This window comes from Aythya ferina (assembly GCF_964211825.1).
Source record: "Aythya ferina genome assembly, chromosome: 10".
NCBI lineage: Eukaryota > Metazoa > Chordata > Aves > Anseriformes > Anatidae > Aythya > Aythya ferina.
The window spans coordinates 20,844,745-20,867,171 of record NC_140306.1 but is presented as its reverse complement, the minus strand read 5'-3'; the positions used below and the strand labels follow the sequence as shown (position 1 = coordinate 20,867,171).

The following is a 22,427-nucleotide window of genomic DNA, read 5'->3' as shown; positions in this document are numbered from 1 at the left end:
CATGGGAGAACAGACCAATCCCCACCTCGCTACAGCCTCCTTTAAGGTACCTGTAGAGAGCAATAAGGTCGCCCCTGAGCCTCCTCTTCTCCAGGCTGAACAAACCCAGCTCCCTCAGCCGCTCCTCGTAAGACTTGTTCTCCAGACCCCTCACCAGCTTCAACGCCCTTCTCTGGACTCACTCTAGCACCTCCGTGTCCCTCTTGTAGAGAGGAGCCCAAAACTGAACACAGTACTTGAGGTGCGGCCTCACCAGAGCTGCGTACAGGGGGACAATCACTTCCCTAGTCCTGCTGGCCACGCTGCTTCTTATACAAGTCAGGATGGTGTTGGCCTTCTTTGCCACCTGAGCACACTGCTGGCTCATATTCAGCTGACTATCAACCATCACTCCCAGGTCCTTCTCTGCCTGACAGCTTTCCAACCACTCATCTCCCAGCCTGTAGCTCTGCTTGGGGTTGTTGAACCCCACGTGCAGGACCCGGCACTTGGCCTTGTTGAACTTCATACAGTTGACCTCAGCCCATCGGTGCAGCCTATCCAGATCTTCCTGAAGAGCCTCCCTACCCTCAAGCAGATCGACACACACGCCTAACTTGGTGTCATCGCAGACTTACTGAGGGTGCACTCGATCCCCTCATCCAGTTCATCGATATAGATATTAAAGAGGACTGAAGAATAGGTCACCTGCCTCTCCACTCCCCCTCGCGAGGAAGTTGTAAGGTTGGATGGGTCTTTGAGCAACCTGGTCTAGTGAAAGATGTTCGTGCCTATGGCTAAGGGGTTGGACTAGATGATCTTTAAAGGCTCTTTCCAACCCACACCATTTTGTGATTATGTGATTCTACATACTCTAAACATGGGCTATATTCTGAATTTACTTTTACTAAATATATTCACTGTTAAAAATAGTGTGATTAGATAAAAATATAGATTTTTATAATCTAAGAACTGCAATATCACACTTACATTTATACACTAATAAATCCAGTAACTCCATTTTGAATTGTTCCTTCACTCTAGCACTGATCTTCTCCAAAGTATACATCTACATTCCAAAACATTGCCAAATTTATATAACACAAATGTCATGATATTTTCTAAAGATCAAATAAGTGGCTGTAAAAATTCACATGAAAATAAATGCAATTTCTAAATACAGAATCACAGAATTTTCTAGGTTGGAAGAGACCTCAAGATCATCGAGTCCAACCTCCAACCTAACGCTAACAGCCCTCCACTAAACCATATCCCTAAGCTCTACATCTAAACGTCTTTTGAAGACTTCCAGGGATGGTGACTCCACCACTTCCCTGGGCAGCCTGTTCCAGTGCCTCACAACCCTTTCAGTGAAGAAGTTCTTCCTAACATCTAACCTAAAACACCCCTGGCTCAACTTAAGCCCATTCCCCCTCGTCCTGTCACAAGGCACGTGGGAGAACAGGCCAACCCCCACCTCGCTACAGCCTCCCTTGAGGTACCTAAAAAGAGCGATAAGGTCACCCCTGAGCCTCCTCTTCTCCAGGCTGAACAAGCCCAGCTCCCTCAGCCGCTCCTCGTAGGACTTGTTCTCCAGGCCCCTCACCAGCCTCGTCGCCCTTCTCTGCACCCGCTCAAGCACCTCGATGTCCTTCTTGTAGCGAGGGGCCCAAAACTGAACACAGTACTTGAGGTGCAGCCTCACCAGAGCCGAGTACAGGGGGGCGATCACCTCCCTAGCCCTGCTGGTCACGCTGTTCCTGATACAAGCCAGGATGCCGTTGGTCTTCTTGGCCACCTGAGCACACTGCTGGCTCATATTCAGCCGACTGTCCACCATCACTCCCAGGTCCTTCTCTGCCTGGCAGCTTTCCAACCATTCCTCTCCCAGCCTGTAGCTCTGCTTGGGGTTATTGCGCCCCAGGTGCAGGACCCGGCACTTGGCCTTGTTAAACTTCATGCAGTTGACCTCAGCCCATCGGTGCAGCCTATCCAGATCCTCCTGCAGAGCTTTCCTACCCTCAAGCAGATCGACACACACACCTAACTTGGTGTCATCTGCGAACTTACTGAGGGTGCACTCGATGCCCTCGTCCAGATCATCGACGAAGATATTAAAGAGGACCGGCCCCAGCACCGAGCCCTGGGGGACGCCACTAGTGACTGGCCTCCAACTGGACTTGGCTCCATTCACCACGACTCTTTGGGCCCGGCTATCCAGCCAGTTTCTAACCCAACGAAGCGTGCGCCAGTCCAAGCCAAGAGCAGCCAGTTTCTTGAGGAAAATGCTGTGGGAGACGGTGTCAAAAGCCTTGCTGAAGTCAAGGTAGACCACATCCACAGCCTTTCCCTCATCCACCCAGCGCGTCACTCTGTCATAGAAGGAGATCAGGTTCGTCAGGCATGACCTGCCTTTCATAAACCCATGCTGACTGGGCCTGATCGCCTGCTTGCCCTGCAAGTGCTGCATGATGGCTCTCAGGAGGATCTGCTCCATGAGCTTTCCTGGCACTGAGGTCAAACTGACAGGCCTGTAGTTTCCCGGGTCTGCCCTCCGGCCCTTCTTGTAGATGGGCGTCACGTCTGCTAGCCGCCAGTCAATTGGGACCTCCCCTGATAGCCAGGACTGTTGATAAATGATGGATAGTGGCTTGGCCAGCTCCTCTGGCCAACAACAGAGTCCATTTAACACCTTCACCAAATTTCAAGAATTCTAATATAAATGAATGCTTAATTAAGATAAAGTATCCTAAACTAAACAAAAAAAAAAAAAATCATTCATTTGGAAGCTGTGCTGCCTCAATGGGAATCAGCAACCTGCCGGTGATCAAACAGTTACCATTTTCACGTTTTGACTTTAAGAATGTTTTGCTCCTTGCAAGTAGTTTCACAAAGAGTTCTGAATTTTTGTATAATCTTATAACTCAGAGGCAAAACACTTGTTAGGTTTGGCACACAAAGCAAATCAAGACAGGGAGATGAAAGCCTGCCTCTATGTGCATCTATTTAGAGAACACAGGTGAAGGATTTGGACTTTACTGTGCTGTAAGGGCATAGACAGCATGTATTATTCACTAGGAAGCATGTGAGTTAAGATAGAGGAGCAGAGGGTGAAAAAGTAAGAGACAAGAAGAGCTCTCAAAGCATTAAGAACTTGTTAGAGTGAGCTTAGCATCTGGAAAAGTTGAAACTAAGAGGTGCACCATTTAAGTACTGTACCCTGAAAACAGGACTAGACACCAAAGCACAGACTCATCTTCAGATGCCAAGAGGATGCCTAGTAGAAATAGAACTGTTAAGATGAAATGATGCTACTTCCATATTTGCCTTATAGAACTGATTAGTTGTCCTTGTTCTGGAAAGGATCAAAGTGTTTTCAAGTCAAGATACATTTAATTTCTACTACAGATTTATTAATTTAATTTTGTTGGGGATCTCACTGCTTTGATGGCCCTTGATTTTTATTTTTTTTTTTAATGCTAAACTTTTTCTTTAGATTTTCATGCTTTGAGCAGTAGAATCTTTATTCTCCCCAATGTTTTTACACAAACAAACTGCTGAGGAAACTATAAAGAATCTTTTTTCTGAGTTATGTGAAGCAGATACTTTTCCAAAAGCACATCTTTATTTAATAACGAATTTAAATTATATTTTAACTATTTAATTGTATGCAATATTCAGGGTATAAAGATAAACATCATTTTCCTAAATGAAATCACAGAACATGTCACGTTGCTGTGGAGACACTGATATCATTTTATCCTCTAAATATAAAACCCATAAACTAAGAAAATATACATACATATGTACATACATAGTATTCAAAAGAAGTACTGAGTTTAAAGAAATTAGGGAGGGAAGAAGTTATTTAAGTTCACTTTAAAAAATAAACAGCTAACACTAAAATTTAATTTCATCCTGCTACAAGTTGAAAAGAAATATAGTCAGAAGCAAGCAACACACTTTTGTTTAACACTTCCAGCTCAATCCTAAAAAAAAACCTGCTATATCCATCCAAATTAGTGGTAGTTGAGAGAACTCACAAAGGGTTATTTCATTCCTTTTGTGGACAGAGAGCCTGAAAGCAGGCATGAACCAGTGAGGCAGTAGCACATATCTCCACTGCTACTCAGTGATGCCAAAGGAAGAGAGGGCTCCCATCCCCACAGTTGCTGGGCATGTCAGGAAACTCTTCTGCAGAGAAGATCAGGCAAGGTAGAACCTTCTACTTCTAAAACAAATTACAAAGTACCAACACCAGTTCTAACAGCACAGTGTTATTTAATTCAACTGCTGAATGGGAGATGCCATGTAAGAAACGGTCTGTGAGGAAGGATGGCTCTGGAAAATCAGAATAAATGGCTAAAGATCAGAGCTTGGTCTCTGATTTTGTCTTCATGGTAAGAGCAGAAATTACAAGGGTAATGCATGTATATATATATTGTGCCCTCGGGGAAATCAATGGGTAATAAATTCTGTCACCATTTATTGCTTTTTTCTTATTCCATATAAAAATAAGATTTGGATTAAAAAAAAAAAACTCATAATAAATATAGTAAAAATATGGTAAATGTGTATGAGTATTTTTCACTAGAGAAGCAAAGATTCCTCTTTAATGTCGATAGAATAATTTAATTTTAAATGCCTCATCTACCACAGCTGAAAAACAGTGTTTTTTGTTGCTGCACTGAGCTATCTGCTGTACAGCAGGAAAAGCAGGTGGCTCATTTAGTGCAATTACACCACTTTGATTCTCTCCCATTGTTAACTTGATTGGCAGTGACCAGTTTATTGTGTTTTAATAATCAGCTTATTGTGTTTACTTTTCTTTAGTATGCAGCTCCATTGCACTGAGCTGGTGGCTTATTTATCAGTAACTCCCTCACAGCTCGAGACCAGAAAAATCATAAGCCAATGATCCATGCCAAGTTGGCACCCACCACAGTTTAGATGGAATACTTGAGTCATGCAGCCTTTGTTTCCTCAACTGTGGTACCTACTACCATTAATTGTTCAGTAGATATTTTGTTTGAAATGCCTTGGTAGGCAGGACAAAACAAAGTGGGATGAAGTAAAGCATTATCCTTTGATTTTAACTGTACTTTTTTTGGTTTGCATTAAATAAAATGCCTCATCCTATGTATAAACTAATCTTTTCATTCTAGAACCCACTCTATAAATAGGTATTACTTCACTTCCTTTTACAGCATATGTTAAGAATGTAATGCTAAACACACAAAAGCTGCCACCCTCGAAGAACTAGGATTTGGGATGATTCAGCGAGTGCTAGATCTTACCATTTCAGATCAGTCATTTACTGGGAATGGTATTCAGCTATAATGTGCAGAGGAAAAGCTTTTTTCCTTTAATGCACATAGAAAGCTTTCTGCCTTTAAGCGAGCTGGTTTACCAAGGAAGCACACAACCATCTGTTTTGAAAGCCTCTGTATACATCCTCACATGCAATAACTCAATTCAGTGGTTGATGGGAACAGTGATGTGTTATTTTTTTATACTAGAAATGCACAACAAAGTAAAAAGGAAAAGTACTATGCACATGGATTGCACTTCCAGTGTAGGGGGAAGGAACAGTTCTTAGCAATGTGGAAGCCACGAAGACTTCAGTGCTGAGTTACAGGTTAAAGGGAAATGTTCTTCACCAGGATTCATACTTCATTTCAAAGGACAACATCAGATCACCATTAGTTTTTATTGTTATCATTATATTGTCACCAGATTAATAGCCACAGCAATGTTCAAAGGTCAGTTAACGTGTGAGGGAAAAATACTGTAGGAACACTCTTATAACAGTAAGGCACTTTTCATTGCCCAGTTTGAGAAATCTTCGACTCTAGATGTTTAATGTTGCATCAGTGATTTGCTCTAGAGCCATTTAAAACCATTCAGTAGTATATATGGTCAAATCCCACTTCCACTTGAGCACAGTGGAAACAGGAGAGGCATATGATTTTAGCATCGCAGTCCAATAAACAAGAAACTCCCTGTAGGCTGTCTCCAATACTCTTAACATGCAAGGCACCAAATTACACTAAGATGATATAGAAAAAAATGGCATAACGAGAATCAAGCTATGCTGTCAATCTTGACCTTCTTTTATATGACTTCAGTTTTGTTTAATTTTGTTTTTGCAAAATTTTATAAGAGATAGAGCATCAGTTTAATTCTTACCTCTTAAAGGAGCCCATTGTTAGTAATTTGTTCATCACAGCACCTTCAACCTCCCCAAAAAAGTTACCAGTCTGCAAGGGAAAAATACAAAAAATTACTGGAAGTGTAGATAAATGCGAAACAACACTGAATGCAATTTGAACTGGCATATTCTGGGATCTGACAAGAGTGGTTTTGACAGCTACATAGATAGGTTTTCAGGACTATTGCTGCATAAAAACTGAAGAGGACTTCATAGTCATGGCAAGTTACAGGGGTTCTATTATTACTCCTGAGCAGATGTGAGAGCTTATACAATAGATTGAGGGACATTATATAACATCTAATATTGGAAATAAAAGCCATCCCAACCTAAAGCTTGTAAAGGAAACACACTAATCTGATCACAAATCCTTGTGATTAAAATGTTACTCAAAAAAGATCTAAACAGGTTGTGAGAGGATTTCATAAACAGTCATAAAAAAGCATTGTTTATAATTCCTGCATGACCTGTTTAAGGAGCTGGAATAGTACTTTTCAGCAATCCTATAAATTTTAACTGCATTCAGAATCATTTTGTACTTAAAACCACTCAACCTGATGAATTACCCATTTCGTCCTTGTTAAGTAAATGTGGATGAATAAAAATAAATCTCTGTTGAGAAAACAAACATTCATGTTATGAATTTGATATGTAATACGGAATTGACTCCGTTTTCTGCAGCCATTCATATGGTATTCAAAAATCTTGCATGTACGGCATTCTCTCTTGTTTGGAAAGACTTTTTTTTAATCTTAGGACCTCAACTCCCAGAAGGATTGAGTATGTTCTCTGCAGTGTTTAAAGGGAAAAAACAAACAAACAAACAAAAAACACAATTTATGAGGGTAAAGGGCACCACACTTAAATTGCATGGATTCCATAGGTTTTGTATGAACTAAACCCCAATTCCATTACAAGGAACTTACTTGACCTCAAGTATGCACCTGGGAGTTTGCAGGCAGAGAAGTTACATCCCTAGCCAAAAATGGCATTCCTCTACCAAAAAAAAGAAGTATTAACTTTTTTTTTTCTTCTTTAAAACAAACAAACCCAAAACAAAACAACGAGAAGAACCAAAAACACTTGGGAAACTTGGCATATTTTCCAAAACATATGTGTGTGCAAAGTCTCCTAGAAACAAGAAGAACATTTGTGGTTTACATGACTAAAAATACTAGCTTCAGTAGCCCTAGCTGACTGATGAAGAAAGATTATCCTAACTATGAGACAGGCAGTCAGTTAATGTCAAAAAGCCCAAACCATAAATGACTAATATAACCTTAGATAGTAATAAACTTGATTTTTTAAGTTGTGCTTCAGTCTTATGAAGACATTTCCGTGACAGTTCTCCCCACAAAAGATCCATCTGTAAATCCTAGTTCTCTTCAAAGCAGTAACACCCAGATAATTGTAATTTTTAATATATTTGGATTTGGTGATAACTCAGATGAAGAATTACACTGCCACAGGACAAGATTCTTAGAGTGGTTCAGGTCACTTCTGGCACGTCCAAAGAAAAACAGTGCTGAAGCACATTCAGGAAAGAACACCTGTTTCTTATTCCATTAAATGGTAGGAAGGTTTCTCCTTGTATATGTACTTTAGGATACAGTGACAAAGGAGCAAGAGTCCATAGGTTTTGCTTGGGGTTCTTGTAAAAACATCATCTTATCACTTGCTCTCTGACCTTCCATCAGCAGTGAGTGATTTACAGCTGCTTGTCTCCTAGCTCAGAAAACAAATAGGCAAGACTCACATATATTTGATGTTACGGGCAGGAATAGACATTGTTCCAAAGAACTTAATATCTGACACATTTCTAGCCGAGTTATGGTCCAACATCTGCCCATGATATATTCTTCATAGGAATATGTAATAACTAGTATCAGGTAATCTACCAAAGAAAATATCTCTTCCTAACTGTATTTATTGGCTGTAGCCAACTATCAACTAGCAAATGAATTACACAAATACCAAGCACAACAACAGTGGGACAAACCAGACGAAATGTTTTCAGTGTATCATCATTATTTTATAATGACTGTTATTCTTGGGTCAATGATCAACTAAGTAGAAAATATATATTTGATAGCTGTAGGGGAAAAAATGTTTCTAACATAATGCAGTAAATGTTTAAAAAACACCATATTTTTAGTTCATGTCATTTTATGGGTACACCCTCAAATGATATTCATAACATGCTTGACATTTTAAAGGGTGGAAGCAATACATGTAAAACAAAATAATACCTGCTACTGGACTTTCAGACTGGTAATGAGGAAGTAACAATGAGAAGTCCGAGAGCAATCAAAAGGGAATTTAGGGCTTTGGGGTGACTACTTAAAGGAACAGGGGCACAGGTTGTGTTTGCCTCTGTCCTTCTGATAGGGGGGATCAATGCTGACAAGCGGTCTCACCACATTAACATGTGGCTTTTGGACTAGTGCAACCAGCAGAAATTTGTGTTCTTCGATCACGGGAATGTCTACGTGACACCAGGCCTGCTGTCACCAGATGGGATGCGCTTCTCTCAGAGAGGGGTAAGGATTTTGGCTCAGTAGTTGGCAGGGCTGATAGATAGGGCTTTAAATTAGAGTTGAAGGGGGAAAGAAAAAAAAAAACAGACATGCCAGTGATGAGCTAAGTGATGGTGTGCTAGAATCAGAGGGACTGTGTGCCGGTGAGGTCCTTCGGTCGGCTCCACAAGGTGCTGTGTGTAGGGAAGTGCATTTGAAGTGCTTCTACACAAACACACACAGTATGAGGAATAAAACGGATGAGCTAGAAGTCTTGGCCCAGTCTCACAGCTACAACATCATCGGCATAAGTGAAACCTAGTGGGATGAGTCCTGTGGCTGGTGTGCTGCAATAGATGGTTACAGGCTCTTCAGGAGGGACAGGCAGGGTAGGCGAGGTGGCGGGGTGGTGATGTATGTGAAGCATGGGCTGGACTGCGTGGAACTTCAGGTAAGGATTAAGAGACGAACAAATAGAGGGGATGTCATAGTGGGAGTCTATTACAGACCAACCGGCCAGGACGACACCACCGATGAATTATTCTTTGCAGAACTAAGAGATGTCTCGAGGTCAACTCCCCTTGTCCTTATGGGGGATTTCAACTTGCCAAACGTCAACTGGGATCACCACATGGCTGACACGAGCAAGTCCGGGAGGTTCATAAAGCACCTAGATGATAACTTCTTGGCACAGGTGCTAAGGGAGCCAACTAGGAAAGGTGCCCTCCTTGATCTGTTGCTGGAGAACAGAGAGGGTCTTGTGGGTCTTGTGGGAGACGTGGCAGTTGGCGGCTGTCTTGATCATAGTGACCATGAAGTGGTTGAGTTTAGAATTTATGGTGACAGAAGGAAAACTACCACCAAAACTTCAGCCCTGGATATGGGGAGAGCTCAGGTTGCTCAGGGAACTAGTCAGCAAGGTTCCCTGGGAAGCTGCTTTTGAAGGCATTGGCATCCATCAGTGCTGGTCAGTCTTTAAGCACTGCCTCCTAAAAGCACAAGCTTTTTGACGATTCCAAAATATTGGAAGTCAGGCAGGTGGGGCAGAAGGCCAGCCTGGCTGACCAGGGATCTTCTACTGGAGCTTAGGTGAAAAACAAAAGTATACGGCTGCTGGAAGGAGGGTCAGGTGACGAGGAAGGAATACAGGGATGCTGTTTGTGTTTGTAGGGAGAAAACTTGTGGGGCCAAAGCCCAGCTAAAATTCAAGCTGTCCATGTCTGTGAAAGACAATAAAAACGTGTTTTTTTTTTAAGATATGTGAACAGAAAAAGGAGAACCAAAGAAAACATAGGTCCACTACTTGATGGGGAAGGTCTCCTCACAGACAATGACATAGGCAAAGTGGAGACAATAATGCCTTCTTTGCCTCTGTCTTCAACACTGATGATGGGCTTCAGGACCCTGGGTGCCCTGAGCTGTAGGACCATGACGGTGGGAACGACAAACTCCGAACCAAACCTGAACGTGTGCGGGATTTGCTGCTCCATCTGGATCCATACAAGTCCATAGGTCCGGATAGGATCCATCCCAGGGTGCTTAAAGAGCTGGCTGATGTCATCACGGGACCTCTCTCAATTATTTTTCAATGATCTTGGGAATCTGGAGAGGTCCTAGTAGACTGGAAGATGGCGAATGTGCCAGTTTTCAAGAAGGGTAAGAAAGAAGACCCTAGCAATTACAGGCCTGTCAGTCTCACGTCAGTGCCTGGTAAAATTATGGAGAAGATGATCCTTGAAGTTACTGAAGCGCACCTGGGGGACAAGGGGACAATGCAGTCATTGGTCCCAGCCAACATGGGTTCATGAGGGGTATGTCCTGCCTAACAAATTTGATTTCCTTTTATGATAAGATCACCCATCTAGTCGATCAAGGGAAACCAGCTCATGTGATCTTTCTGGACTTCAGCAAGGCTTTTGACACGGTTTCCCATAGGATCCTACTGGACAAAATGTCCAGCATACAACTTAACAAAAACATCATACGATGGGTGAGCAATTGGCTGATAGGCAGGGCTCAAAGGGTTGTGGTTGATGGGGCCACATCTGGTTGGTGGAATGTCACTAGTGGGGTCCCTCAAGGCTCCATTTTAGGGCCAGTCCTCTTCAATGTTTTTATAAATGATTTGGATGTAGGACTAGAAGGAGTTCTGAGCAAATTTGCTGACGACACCAAACTTGAAGGAGTTGTGGACTCAGCTGAGGGTGGAAAGGCCTTGCAGAGAGATCTGGACAGATTGGAGAGCTGGGCGATCACCAACCACATGAAGTTTAACAAAAGCAAGTACTGGGTCCTGCACCTGGGACGGGGCAACTCTGGCTTTACGTACAGACTGGGTGATGAGATGCTGGAGAGCAGCCCCGCAGAGAGGGATATGTGGGTTGTGGTTGACAGCAAGTTGAATATGAGCCAGCAGTGTGCCCTGGCAGCCAGGAAGGCCAACCGTGTCCTGGGGTGCATCAAGCACGGCTAGTCCGTCGAGGGAGGTGATTGTCCCACTGTGCTCTGCGCTGGTCTGGCCTCACCTCGAGTACTGTGTGCAGTTCTGGGACATTAAACTGTTGGAGAGTGTCCAGAGGAGGGTGACGAAGATGGCGAAGGGCCTGGAGGGGAAGATGTATGAGGAGCAGCTGAGACCACTGGACCTGTTCAGCCTGGAGAAGAGGAGGCTGAGGGGGGACCTCATTGCTGTCTACAACTTCCTTGCGAGGGGGAGTGGAGAGGCAGGTGACCTATTCTCTGTAAACACCAGTGATAAGACCCACAGGAAGGGTGTTAAGCTGAGGCAGGGGAAGTTTAGGCTGGACATCAGGAAGAGGTTCTTCACCGAGAGGGTGGTTGCACACTGGAACAGGCTCCCCAGGGACATAGTCACTGCACCGAGCCTGTCTGAATTTAAGAAGCGATTGGACTGTGCACTTAGTCACATGGTCTAAACTTTTGGGCAGATCTGTGCAGTGCCAGGAGTCGGACTTGATGATCCTTATGGGTCCCTTCCAACTTGGGATATTCTATGATTCTATGAATAAATTTCAGCCTTCAGTTTTGAATATAAGACAGCATATTGTGAAGAATGACTACTTCACAACTCAGTACGGTATCTGTTTAGCAGCTAATGCTCCAGAACTGGATTGGAAGGATAATGGTTTTTAGAAAAAATACATTTTCCTTGCTTATTAGTTGCTAGCAGACTCGATCAAAGTGGAGCAAGGGACAATGGGATTGTGGGGAAAGATTATCCAATTTCTTTTGAGCAATGAAATAAAGAAACATCTGTATCTTTTTTCTTTAAGAAGTTTCATATTTAAGGCTGCAATAATTCAAGCTTTTAATCTAAAAGTGAAATGTTCAGTTTGGCTTCTTTTTTGCCATCCACTTATAGTGCTTTTTTTTTTAAAAAAAAAAAAAACAAAAAACACTCTCCAGTCACTCTTCTAAGTCACCCAGAGCGCTTTCTGATAGCTGTTTCCCAGTAACCAGACTAGTCATAACAAATGTAATTCTCCTAAGGGCTGAGTAAGAGTACGGATAACTCCTATGCACAGTCCCAACACAGACAAGAAATTCAATTTCAGACAACTCTGTCATAACTGAGGCAGCATCCCATCAATTCTCAGGCAAATGTTTATGAGGGGATAGTGGTGGGTTCTTGATAAGGTTTGCAGAAATGAAGAATTATACATAATTTTTCAGTTAGTTTCCATGAATGCAAAGCAAATTAATGTTTTAAATGATCTCCCCATTAATCATGATCCTTATCCTCTCTATTGTGGTGCTGATTGCTGAATTTTAGTCCTTCAGTGGCTGTAATACACTTCAGAAAACAAACTCTTCAGCAAACACCTGTGTAAAATTTCATTATCTGAAGTTCGAATGTAAGAGCTCTGCATGCCCAGCCTTCTCCCTTCCTCCCCACCCTTCACAGGTGGCAAAAATGCCAGAGTGAATCTTCCTTCTTGGGGTAAAAATGTATCATGGAAGATAGACAGTTCTTCAGCAAACAAGCCCTTTCAGAGAACAGTTATGGGTTCATGACTCTACACCACTGGGAGAAAGAAACTGAGCTCCTGTGAGAGGCAGCTCACATTATTTATTGAAGGAAGTTTTTAACTTCATGCTACTAATTACTTAACAGTTTAAGACAGCTGCCTATTTTAAATAAATAAATAAGATAAATCAGTAATAGCAGTAACTGAATAAAAATCTTTCACTTACCTGCCTATAGTCTTCAGACACTAAAATAAATCCATTGTTATCTATTAGGTAGCAACTGATAGACTGAAAAAATAATTAAAAATACAATTCAGATTCCTGGTTTTAGGATACAGCAATAACTTAGTTTACTTCCAAATGACTTCTACATAGATAAAACTTTCTTTCAGGTTCTTTTAATGGTTTACGTAACTTCTAAGTGGATGTAGTCTCAACTCATGGGATGTTACCTGATTTAGTTTTTATACAGTTAGTTCATGCAAAACAAAACAAAGATGTATATAGAAATAAAAGATATAAAATAATTATAACAAACATTAAAAGAACAGGATCAGTGTTTGTTTTGTTTAATTCATTCTTTGAAGTATTTCCTTGTAACACAGTTTGCAAAGGCATAGAACTTTGTTGCTCCTGATGGCTTATCCTGTGTTTGGAGAAAAACATCAGCACAATGTCATTGCCCTAATGATGTATTAATGAAAACAGTGTCAGCCTAGAGGACCAACAGGGGACCAGGTAGTATTTTTTAATTTGGTCATTGGGGGAGGGGAACAGAAACTTCTGTAAAAGAGGCCCCACAGGTCTCCTAAAAGCTTTTCAAATTGTGTTTTTAATTGGGAACTGGATTCAGAGATAGGACTGTTAGCTTTTCATAGGTCGGAGTTATAAATTGCATAAAACTAGGTAAACTCAAATCAGTGCTTCCCTCCATACATGCATGCACTATTGTAACCTTAAGTGAATTACTTGCTACAGGCAAAGTTTTAATTACTGTGCTTCAGAGTTTAAACATAAGGTTCAACTCAAACCTTGATATAACTCAGTTTCTCTTCATTATTGCCAAATACCTACCTCAGCATTACATCCTTAACATTTTTCTATCATTAGTCTAAATCAGCAAACATTTTAACATTGTTCCCTGAATTTTTAGTGACACCCTGTACACCTCCAGCAAAATCCCTCTGCAGTTTTATAAAGGAAGTAGGGCTGATTCTGCAGTAGCAGTTGCGCAGGGTGTTGTGAAAATGTAGCCTGATTTTTCAAGAGATTCCTAGATGAGTTTGATTCTCACTCTGGCCATACATTATTGTTCTGTGGAACTGCAGAAGAGGGATTGGCAGAAATGCTGGCATGAAATTTAGTTTTGAAAATACAAAGAAACCCAAACCAGGCAAAAGTTTGAAATGACTGTAATTCTCTGATGCAAGTGCAGGCTATTCTTTCTAATAGGGGAACTAAGCTCCAGACACCGCTAGTGGCAGAAAACACATCAAAAAGGAAGTTGAAACAACTCAATATTTCCAAACTTTGATCTTCTAGAAAGCCAGAAACTGTCAAATGCAACATGACAAGCTGATGATTCTGGCAAGCAACCGAGTAGAGCTAATGCATTCAGAAGAGGCAGCTACTTAACCTCAATGGTGTGTGAAGAGTGGAATTTCAGAAGCTGGACTCCAGAACACTACTATCCCCAAAGTCTATCATAAACCTCCCATAAACTTTATTAAGAGAAGAGCTGAGCCAACAAAGAGCTCTTTTGAGGACACTTATTTAAAGTCTTCATGCATGAAAGATTAATCTAAAGACAGTACATTAGAAAAAAATATTTCTCCACAGCATAGAAAATAATTAAGAGTAGTTACATTGGGTACATTGAGACAGTGTAGGCTTAATTTTGTAATTTATGGATTACATACAGTTGGGTAAACACTGCTGTGACTCAACAGTACGTATCCACATGGGTCAAATCTCTAAGGCATAGTCATTTATTAGTACTGTTCAAAATTTTAAATGATGCTAATGATAGCTAATTGCTATCAGAGACAGGCACTAAGTGGAATCTGCATCTTGTTAGAGATGTTTGAAGATAACTAGGTTTCTATTTCTATCCATTTTAGAAACATTTAACAATGGGGAAATGTTCATTCAGGACCACTCATTCACCTATCAGCCAGCAAGATAACTAATTTTCACTATTCGGTACTACACCAAAGGAAAATTTTGCAAATGAAATTTAGCATTTGAAAAGGACAGTGGGGTGCATTTATTTGTCCACTACATCAGCAAATCTCAAATAGAAAATGACAAATGCAAAATTAACATATGGGATAATAATATTTGCATAGACTACAACTGTATGAAAAAGGTTTAATTCACAATGGTCCACAGGTGTTGGAAGTGAACTACATACAGGTTTGCCCAAAGGTTCACATTCAATGAACTCCAGATTTCAAGGGGAACATTCTGTAGGTGGAGAGTCCCTGAGCTTGTAAAACAGAGCAGGCATGAAGTCCAGAATAAACACTCCAAGAATGTTGACTGAGGTCTGAGAACACATTTGGAGTACAGTAACTTTGATGAAGTTCAAGTCCTCTACGTATTTGTCACAGTTCCAATATATAACAACAGTAATGGAATGTTATAAGGGTTAAGAAACCAAAAAGCCTAAAATAAAATAAAATAGAATAAAATGTGAGACTACAAAAACAAGAAAAAAGAAAGAAAAAAAATACTTCTGAGGAATTGAAAATCTGTCATGCAACTGCATTTCAGAATCAAATTCCTCAACTAATTCTTTGCATGACTACTGTGAGACCCTATTTCCATTAGTTTCATTTCTTAATATTTTTAAGTGCTTTAATTGTATGGTAATTGTTCATTATATATTTTCTTACTGTTGAGAAAAGACAGCTGTGGAATATTATTGGGGACCTGTAATATTTGACTGAGTCCTATTAACAGATAGCGTATAAAAAAAAAAAAAAAAAAAAAAAAAAAAAGCTTGGAACCTCTAAATTATCAAGGTTCAAATTATCAAGGTTCATACAACTCCCTGTGTTGATCCTCCTGTCCTCCTGCTGATGTCAATTGAAAATAACTGAAAAGCCCTTGAGCAGCATTTTCTTTGCCTATGAATGTAATATAAAAAGAAGTTCCTTATCCTTATCATTGTATACTCAGTTCTTCCCATGGACAGATCATAAGCATCTTTGCAGCAATGATAAAATATCAACAATTCTTGTCTGGATGAAGCAGTTGAACACGTTGCAGCCAGGAGACTCCTTTACAGAAGAAATTGCGTACTGTTAACTATTTTGTCACAAAGGCTATCTCAAACAAAGGAAGTAATCTCCGCTCAGCTTTTAATCCTAAAAGTGTGCTAAATGAGATTTTACACAGCACTCTGTGCAGACTATGTGCAGCTATACTTCTCAAACTCGTTGGCTATGACTGGAAACCTACTGATATCTAAAGGTGATGGAAACAACTCAAGGTAAAGTATGCACCTTAAATCTGTAGCAAGTTATAATATAACAAATTCAGGAAACTTTAGCTAATTAAAAGTTCCACAGACCTGGTTTGTCAATGGATGCATGATCACTTTTAGGAGAATGGGATAATAAATATTATGAGATCTCCTTAAAATCATTGTTAATGCAAATGACAGCCTGAAATTGAGGCTAAATAGGTATTTTCACACACATACACCTGGGAGGAATCTGTTTGTTTTTTTTTATATATATATATTTTTAAATAGTTTATTAATAATTACTTAATAATTATAAGTTTACTTTACTTGGTTAAAATAATACAAGCTGCAAATGGAGAAGTCTGTAAGTCTTTACAACTAGAAATGCTAAAGACTCATAAGGTCCATTTCATGGCCAAAGATGGCATGATCATCACAATTCTGTGTTAGAGCTTACTGCAAGTTTTCCATTATTTATTACTATCTCTGTCCTTCAGATTATCTTCTTCTGCTGAAGAAGTTAATGCTCTACTCTTATAATTGCTGATGTCTGAAGTTTTGTCTTTGTCTCTGGAATGGTTTTTGTGATCTGAGATTCATACTGAACGGACATATTTAAAAAAATAAAATAATATATATATCACTGCATGTGCATACTGGATTCATTTTTCAATAAAACACACTTCAATGTCTCTGTATATGGGGTTATGAAGTAGAATACTAGAAGTGTGATTGCTAAGATGGATGATGTATCTTTAAAACTTTTTATAATTTTATACCAAAGTAATCCAAAAAATAAAATAACATTGTTTGCCTTAAAGAACAACATATACAATGTAATAAAAATTGATGTTAGAAAGAATTCTCAAATAGATTTGTGAACTTTTTTGACCATAGTTATTTGGATTTTGAATTACATGTTCTCCAGAAAGCCCAACCCAGCTCAATTTTCATTACAGGAAATATCATAAAGTACTTTATGTAACTACTTTTAGTATTGTTATTATTATTATTATTATTTTAATGTGCTGAACAGCCCTGAATGAATTTTGGGCTACTCCAAATGAATCAACTACTGAACAGGTAGGAATACAGTCAGAACAGTGGTCCAGGTGGTGGAAAATGTAGGGATTTCGTTGGAAATACATTAATACAGGACATGCAGCACCTCTGAGAAAAGAAAGGCGTGCCTAATTCAAATGCTGAAACAGTCAGGAATAGATCTTTACATCCAGACTAGAACACAGATAAGAAAAGACAACAGAGAGACAGAGAAAATTAAGACTTATGGAATACGACAAATAATGTATGTTGGTTTCTACTATAAAAAGAATAGACAGGAATTTGTGAGAACTTGAAGATCTTCAGAAGAGATGAAGAGGGGTTGTTTAAATACCAGAGTTTTCAGTGGTGGGGGGAAACAGTTTTCAGTTTGCTGTACAAATACTTTTTATCACTTTGTTGTAAAGGGTGTAAATGGCAGCAAAAGCTAAGAACACACTGACTGCTCACTTCTGGCGATACAGATAGCAGCTTCTCTGAAAACAACTGAGATGTATAAAAACAGAATAAAACTGTATGAAAACTTTATAATTATATTAAACAATGGTATTCTACTTTTTAAATAGATCACAAAAACATTACATTGGCATGAATTACAGAGGCAAGCAGATTCTTGCCTTTTAATGTATGTTTTGCAACAGTTCTTTCGGATCACTGTGTGAAAAGAGAATTTCCTATTCATCTGATTTTTTGCCATGGTTCTTGAATATTGCTAGAATTACTATTTTTCAGGATAGTGCCCTTGAACTATGTGAATACAGCCTGAAGTTTTTGTTTCCAGTTGTATGAATTTATATTTCATGATACCTTAATGCAGGCAGTTTGTTCAAGCACAGTTATCAGGTGACCCAGATTTCCTCACACGATTCGTTCAGTTTGGAGATCATGCAATGTTGTTATCAATAACTGGTTTATGTTTTCTTCCAAATTACTGATAAGAACTATACCTGAAACAATATCTAAAACCCAACTCTGATTTGCTAGAATCTTGCATATTTGATTCCTTCCCATGTATCAGTACAGACAGTACTTTGTTAACCATTTTTTAATTCACTCAACCTGTGACACATTGGTTGCTTGAACAAAATATCATATGGTATGATATTAAATGGTTTGCAAAAGCCTATGCATAAGACACTAAAAATATTATTTTTATCTACCAAATTAAATATTACGTAAAAAGTTATTTTGGTGAGATCACTAAGAACTACTGACTGATGTTATTTCTTTTCTATTTCTGAAGTGCTATTCATGTATTACTACTGCATAGATTCAATTCTGCATTTATATTATACTGGTAATAATTTATTTAATATTTGTGTGAACATCAGAGGCTAGTTTCTACCTCAGGTGGACAATTAAGAAGTAGAAAATAAATGCTTTAGAATAGTTTCATGTGACTTCCAAAACTGGATTAATAAAACAAAATTTCCTCCAATGCATATTTGAGATATCACTGTCAACCTCATAAATAAATGGATGTTTGTAAGTAGTCATAAAATGTCTAATATAAATTGCATTATATTTGGAAGGTGATTCCTAATTATGCCAGGAGATTAATTTTGCTTGAACATCACAGTGTACATTATAATCAACTTCATGTTCTACTACAACAGATATATAAATGGAAAATAAAGTTCTGTTAAATACTTACTTCATCATCACAACTTATAGCACATCTGCCATCAAGAGATGCACACTAGAGACAATACCAAAAATCAATAAAATATTTCAGTTTTAGTTTTATAATAAAAATAAAATGACATTTCCAAAATCAAGGTGAGCACAATTATAAAAATTTGGACATTGTTTCAATTTTTATCAAAGCCAGAAATTGTTCTAAAAACAAGAGTAGGGAAGTATTCAATCTATTCACCAATCATGTTCTGTTCCATAAAGAAAGGGTGCATTCACAAGGTATCATCGTCAACTGCTATAAACACCTTCATCTCCTTTGTGTTAGCAGCTTTTGACCATTTGTCAACAAGAATACGTGATTTTCCAGTGGGGTAGGGTAGGACCAGCATTTTAGGAATCATTCTCTGAAATAGTATGGTTCCAATCTATTCTCAAAATAGGGATGAAATCTCCTAATGATTAGAAAATGTATGATCAGCTCTTCAGTGAACACAAATTCTATATACTAAAACTTTAGGTATAGTTTATTAAAGACTATAGATGCCAAGCCTGATTCAGTAGCCTAGTTGACTAGTCAATGTACATGATATTGGAGTTAACTAAATGTTGGAAGAAAGGTACTAAGTTAGCAAGAAGACATATTTCTGCCTGTATTTCTATATCACTGAAAATGAATAAATATAACAGCTTGGTCTGCTGTTCCCCTTTTTCTGACAGAGAAAATTAATGTCAGGTCAACAAAGTAACTCCTTATATATAGGAGCATAAAATTAATTATCTTCCTATTTTCTTCACTGAAGATGGGATCAAGAGGACTGAATACTCCTTTGTCTAATTTTGAACTGGAAGGTATATATGAAGAGATAACTGTTTATATAACTCAAAATATATTGTTTGCAGTAGTTTTGTGGGAAAAAAAAAAGTGCTGATCAATTGCACAGTTAGAAAGGTGCTATGGATTCAATGGCAAGAAAAATTTCAATTTAAAACATACCTGTCTGCTCGCAGTCCAGAATTTCCGCTGGAAAAAATCAAGTTTCATCTGGATACCCACAGCTGTGAAATATAGAAATAAAACCAATATGTTATAATACATTTCTTTAAAATAAATCAGAAGGAGAAATAGTCCTATAATAAAGAGAGAAAGCTAGTCTTGCAATAAAAAAACACAAATAATTAAATTGGAGACCACATAGTCACATTCTAAATAATTTATAGCTTGCTTAAATATGAAGATATTGCTAATATAATAAGCAGCAGAGCAACCATTATTCAGATTGCATATGTCTCCATATTAAGCAGCAGAATCACAAGCTGTGCATAAATACATTATACATTTTGTGCTGAAACCCACGAACGTTTGCTGAAACAACAGGAGAATACTGGTCAACATTTTAAGTGATCATTTGTTAGTGGGTCATTTCATCCATGAAGTAAGATGAAGATAAGAAGCCTTTTTCTAACATAAGATCTTTAAAAAAATGAAATTTCTACAGAACATGAGCAACCCTCTTCATGCAAATGACAGGATACAAGCAGCTGCAGTTTTGTTTTCATAGTTTTAGCCCTATGAATTCTGAGGCTTCTTAGACAGACTGCAATAGGAAATAAATGATTAGGGAGGAAAACTGAGCCTGCTCACACTCAGACGATTGCCCATGATTTCAAGAGTAGTCTAGATTTGTAGAAACTGAAGGGCTAAACATTACCAGTTACTGTCTTCCTTATTTTTTCAAAAATCTCAGAATCACAGAATCACAGAATTTCTAGGTTGGAAGAGACCTCAAGATCATTGAGTCCAACCTCTGACCTAACGCTAACAGTCCCCACTAAACCATATCCCTAAGCTCTACATCTAAATGTCTTTTGCTACATATTTTGCCAGTTAAAGTACAAATTAGTTTTGGAGGTATTTCTGCACATGGTTAAGTGACTCAGTTTATTTCTCTACCCCTTTTAGAGAAGCTCTACCACTAATCTATGAGGTACAGTATCATTTAACGAGGTAAAACAGCAATGCATCTTAAACTTTAGTCTAGGTCAAGGTCATGCAATGTTATAATGGCAACATTTAAGTATAACACGGAACAGAATACATATTTCCCATAATTTTGAAAACATTGTAGTTATTTTTAGAAAATTAAGTGCTACATGATCTGTAACTATGTTTCAAGATAGAAGAAGAAAACACAACTTCCATAAACACTGTATAGTGAAAGAAGCATGGGAATTTTCTTTGTAGAAGCAATTTTTACTGTGAGATTTTAATCTCACCTTTTACTTTTTTTGTTTTCATTTCACTGTCTTGAAGAATCCACGTAGCAACTTCCATGTCAGTGAATGAATAATTTCTAAATATCCAAGTGATATATAAAAAATGACAATTATGGATGTTTCCTATAATTCAGCCTACAAGTATATGAATCAGTCAATATTCAAAAAGAATTAACAATGCTAGTGTATGGAATAATATTTTTTTTAACCCTTAAGGTGATAATAAAGCATTTTTGCAAGCTTTTTCCTACGCTTTTCAAGAACATTGTAGCCATTGCAGGACATATATATTGCCATGCTTTAAGAACTATTCAAATACACTTCAAAAGTTTTTAGAGCCAATACATTCTTCTGAGCAATCTCTAGTCCTTCAGCTTTCAGAACTTCAGAATGAAATACTGGTGCTTCAAGTTACTTTATATTTAAAACCTTGTTTTATGACTTGGCAACATGTCAATTTAAAAAACAATAACAACAAAAAGACAAACTTCAAAATCACAAACCACTGAGTCACTAATTCTTTGTTTAGTCTCTTGGAAGTAACAGCTACCATCAAGGTAAGAGGGTTAGAGGAAGAGGTATTGTTCAGCATGGTATCCACATATAGTATCCATAGTATCCACACTTGTTAAAAAAAAAAAAAAAAAAAAAAAAAAAAAAAGCTATAGTTGATCTTTACACAGAATATTTATTTAAATTTCGTTCAATATTTGTAGGCTTGGTTCAACAAAAAAGGCCAATGGATACAAGGGATACTCTTCTTTAGCCAGGAAAAATGAGCATTCAGAGATGAGGAGAAATGTTTTTGTCTTCTCTGCTGCCTTTCCTTTGTACTGTTACTGAGAAGAATGGGCTAGAGCTGAAGGAACACAGAAGACCAACTAATGGCAGCTGCTGGAGGGACATTAAGGCTCCTTCTTCATGTACCTATTTTCTGTACTACAAAATGTGCCATTTCAAATGAATATTGCAAATCCAAATATTTGTATCAACAATACTAGCAAATTTACGTAGACAATTCCACTGAATAACTTTAACACTGCTTGTAGATAGCAGACATTAACTCCCTGAGACTTCTTTCCTTTGCTTGATACAGTGACCAGTATTCTGTAGCACATACCCCATGAAATACCAGATGGTTGAGAATTACAGTTAAATTCTTGGCTCAGTGATAATTTTTGTTAATTAATCCAGTTCCTTATGCAGTTATTCCATGGCTGAGGGTAATCTTTCATTGCTTCTGTGGGATGCTGTAAGGATAAAATTATTCAGAAGTGCTCAACTT

The 22,427-nt window shown here is 38.6% G+C and overlaps 1 protein-coding gene across 6 annotated transcripts in view; it reads right to left on the bottom strand.

Moving 5' to 3' along the window:
- Positions 1 to 22,427, bottom strand: part of CACNA2D3 (calcium voltage-gated channel auxiliary subunit alpha2delta 3) — a 468,808-nt gene that overhangs the window by 35,000 nt on the left and 411,381 nt on the right. For 5 of the 6 annotated variants that reach the window (XR_014696338.1, XR_014696339.1, XM_084530631.1 and 2 more), the window contains exons 28-31: positions 19,863 to 19,924; positions 18,885 to 18,929; positions 12,922 to 12,984; positions 6,169 to 6,239 (exon numbers count right to left, since the gene is read on the bottom strand). Coding sequence is in view for 4 of the 6 variants with exons in the window: in XM_084530631.1 (XP_084386757.1) it covers positions 6,169 to 6,239; positions 12,922 to 12,984; positions 18,885 to 18,929; positions 19,863 to 19,924 (241 nt within the window). In the remaining 2 variants the exon portion in view is untranslated. Of the gene's footprint in view, positions 1 to 2,538; positions 3,257 to 6,168; positions 6,240 to 12,921; positions 12,985 to 18,884; positions 18,930 to 19,862; positions 19,925 to 22,427 lie in introns of those variants that run through there. The other variant, XM_084530630.1, reaches the window with a different exon arrangement.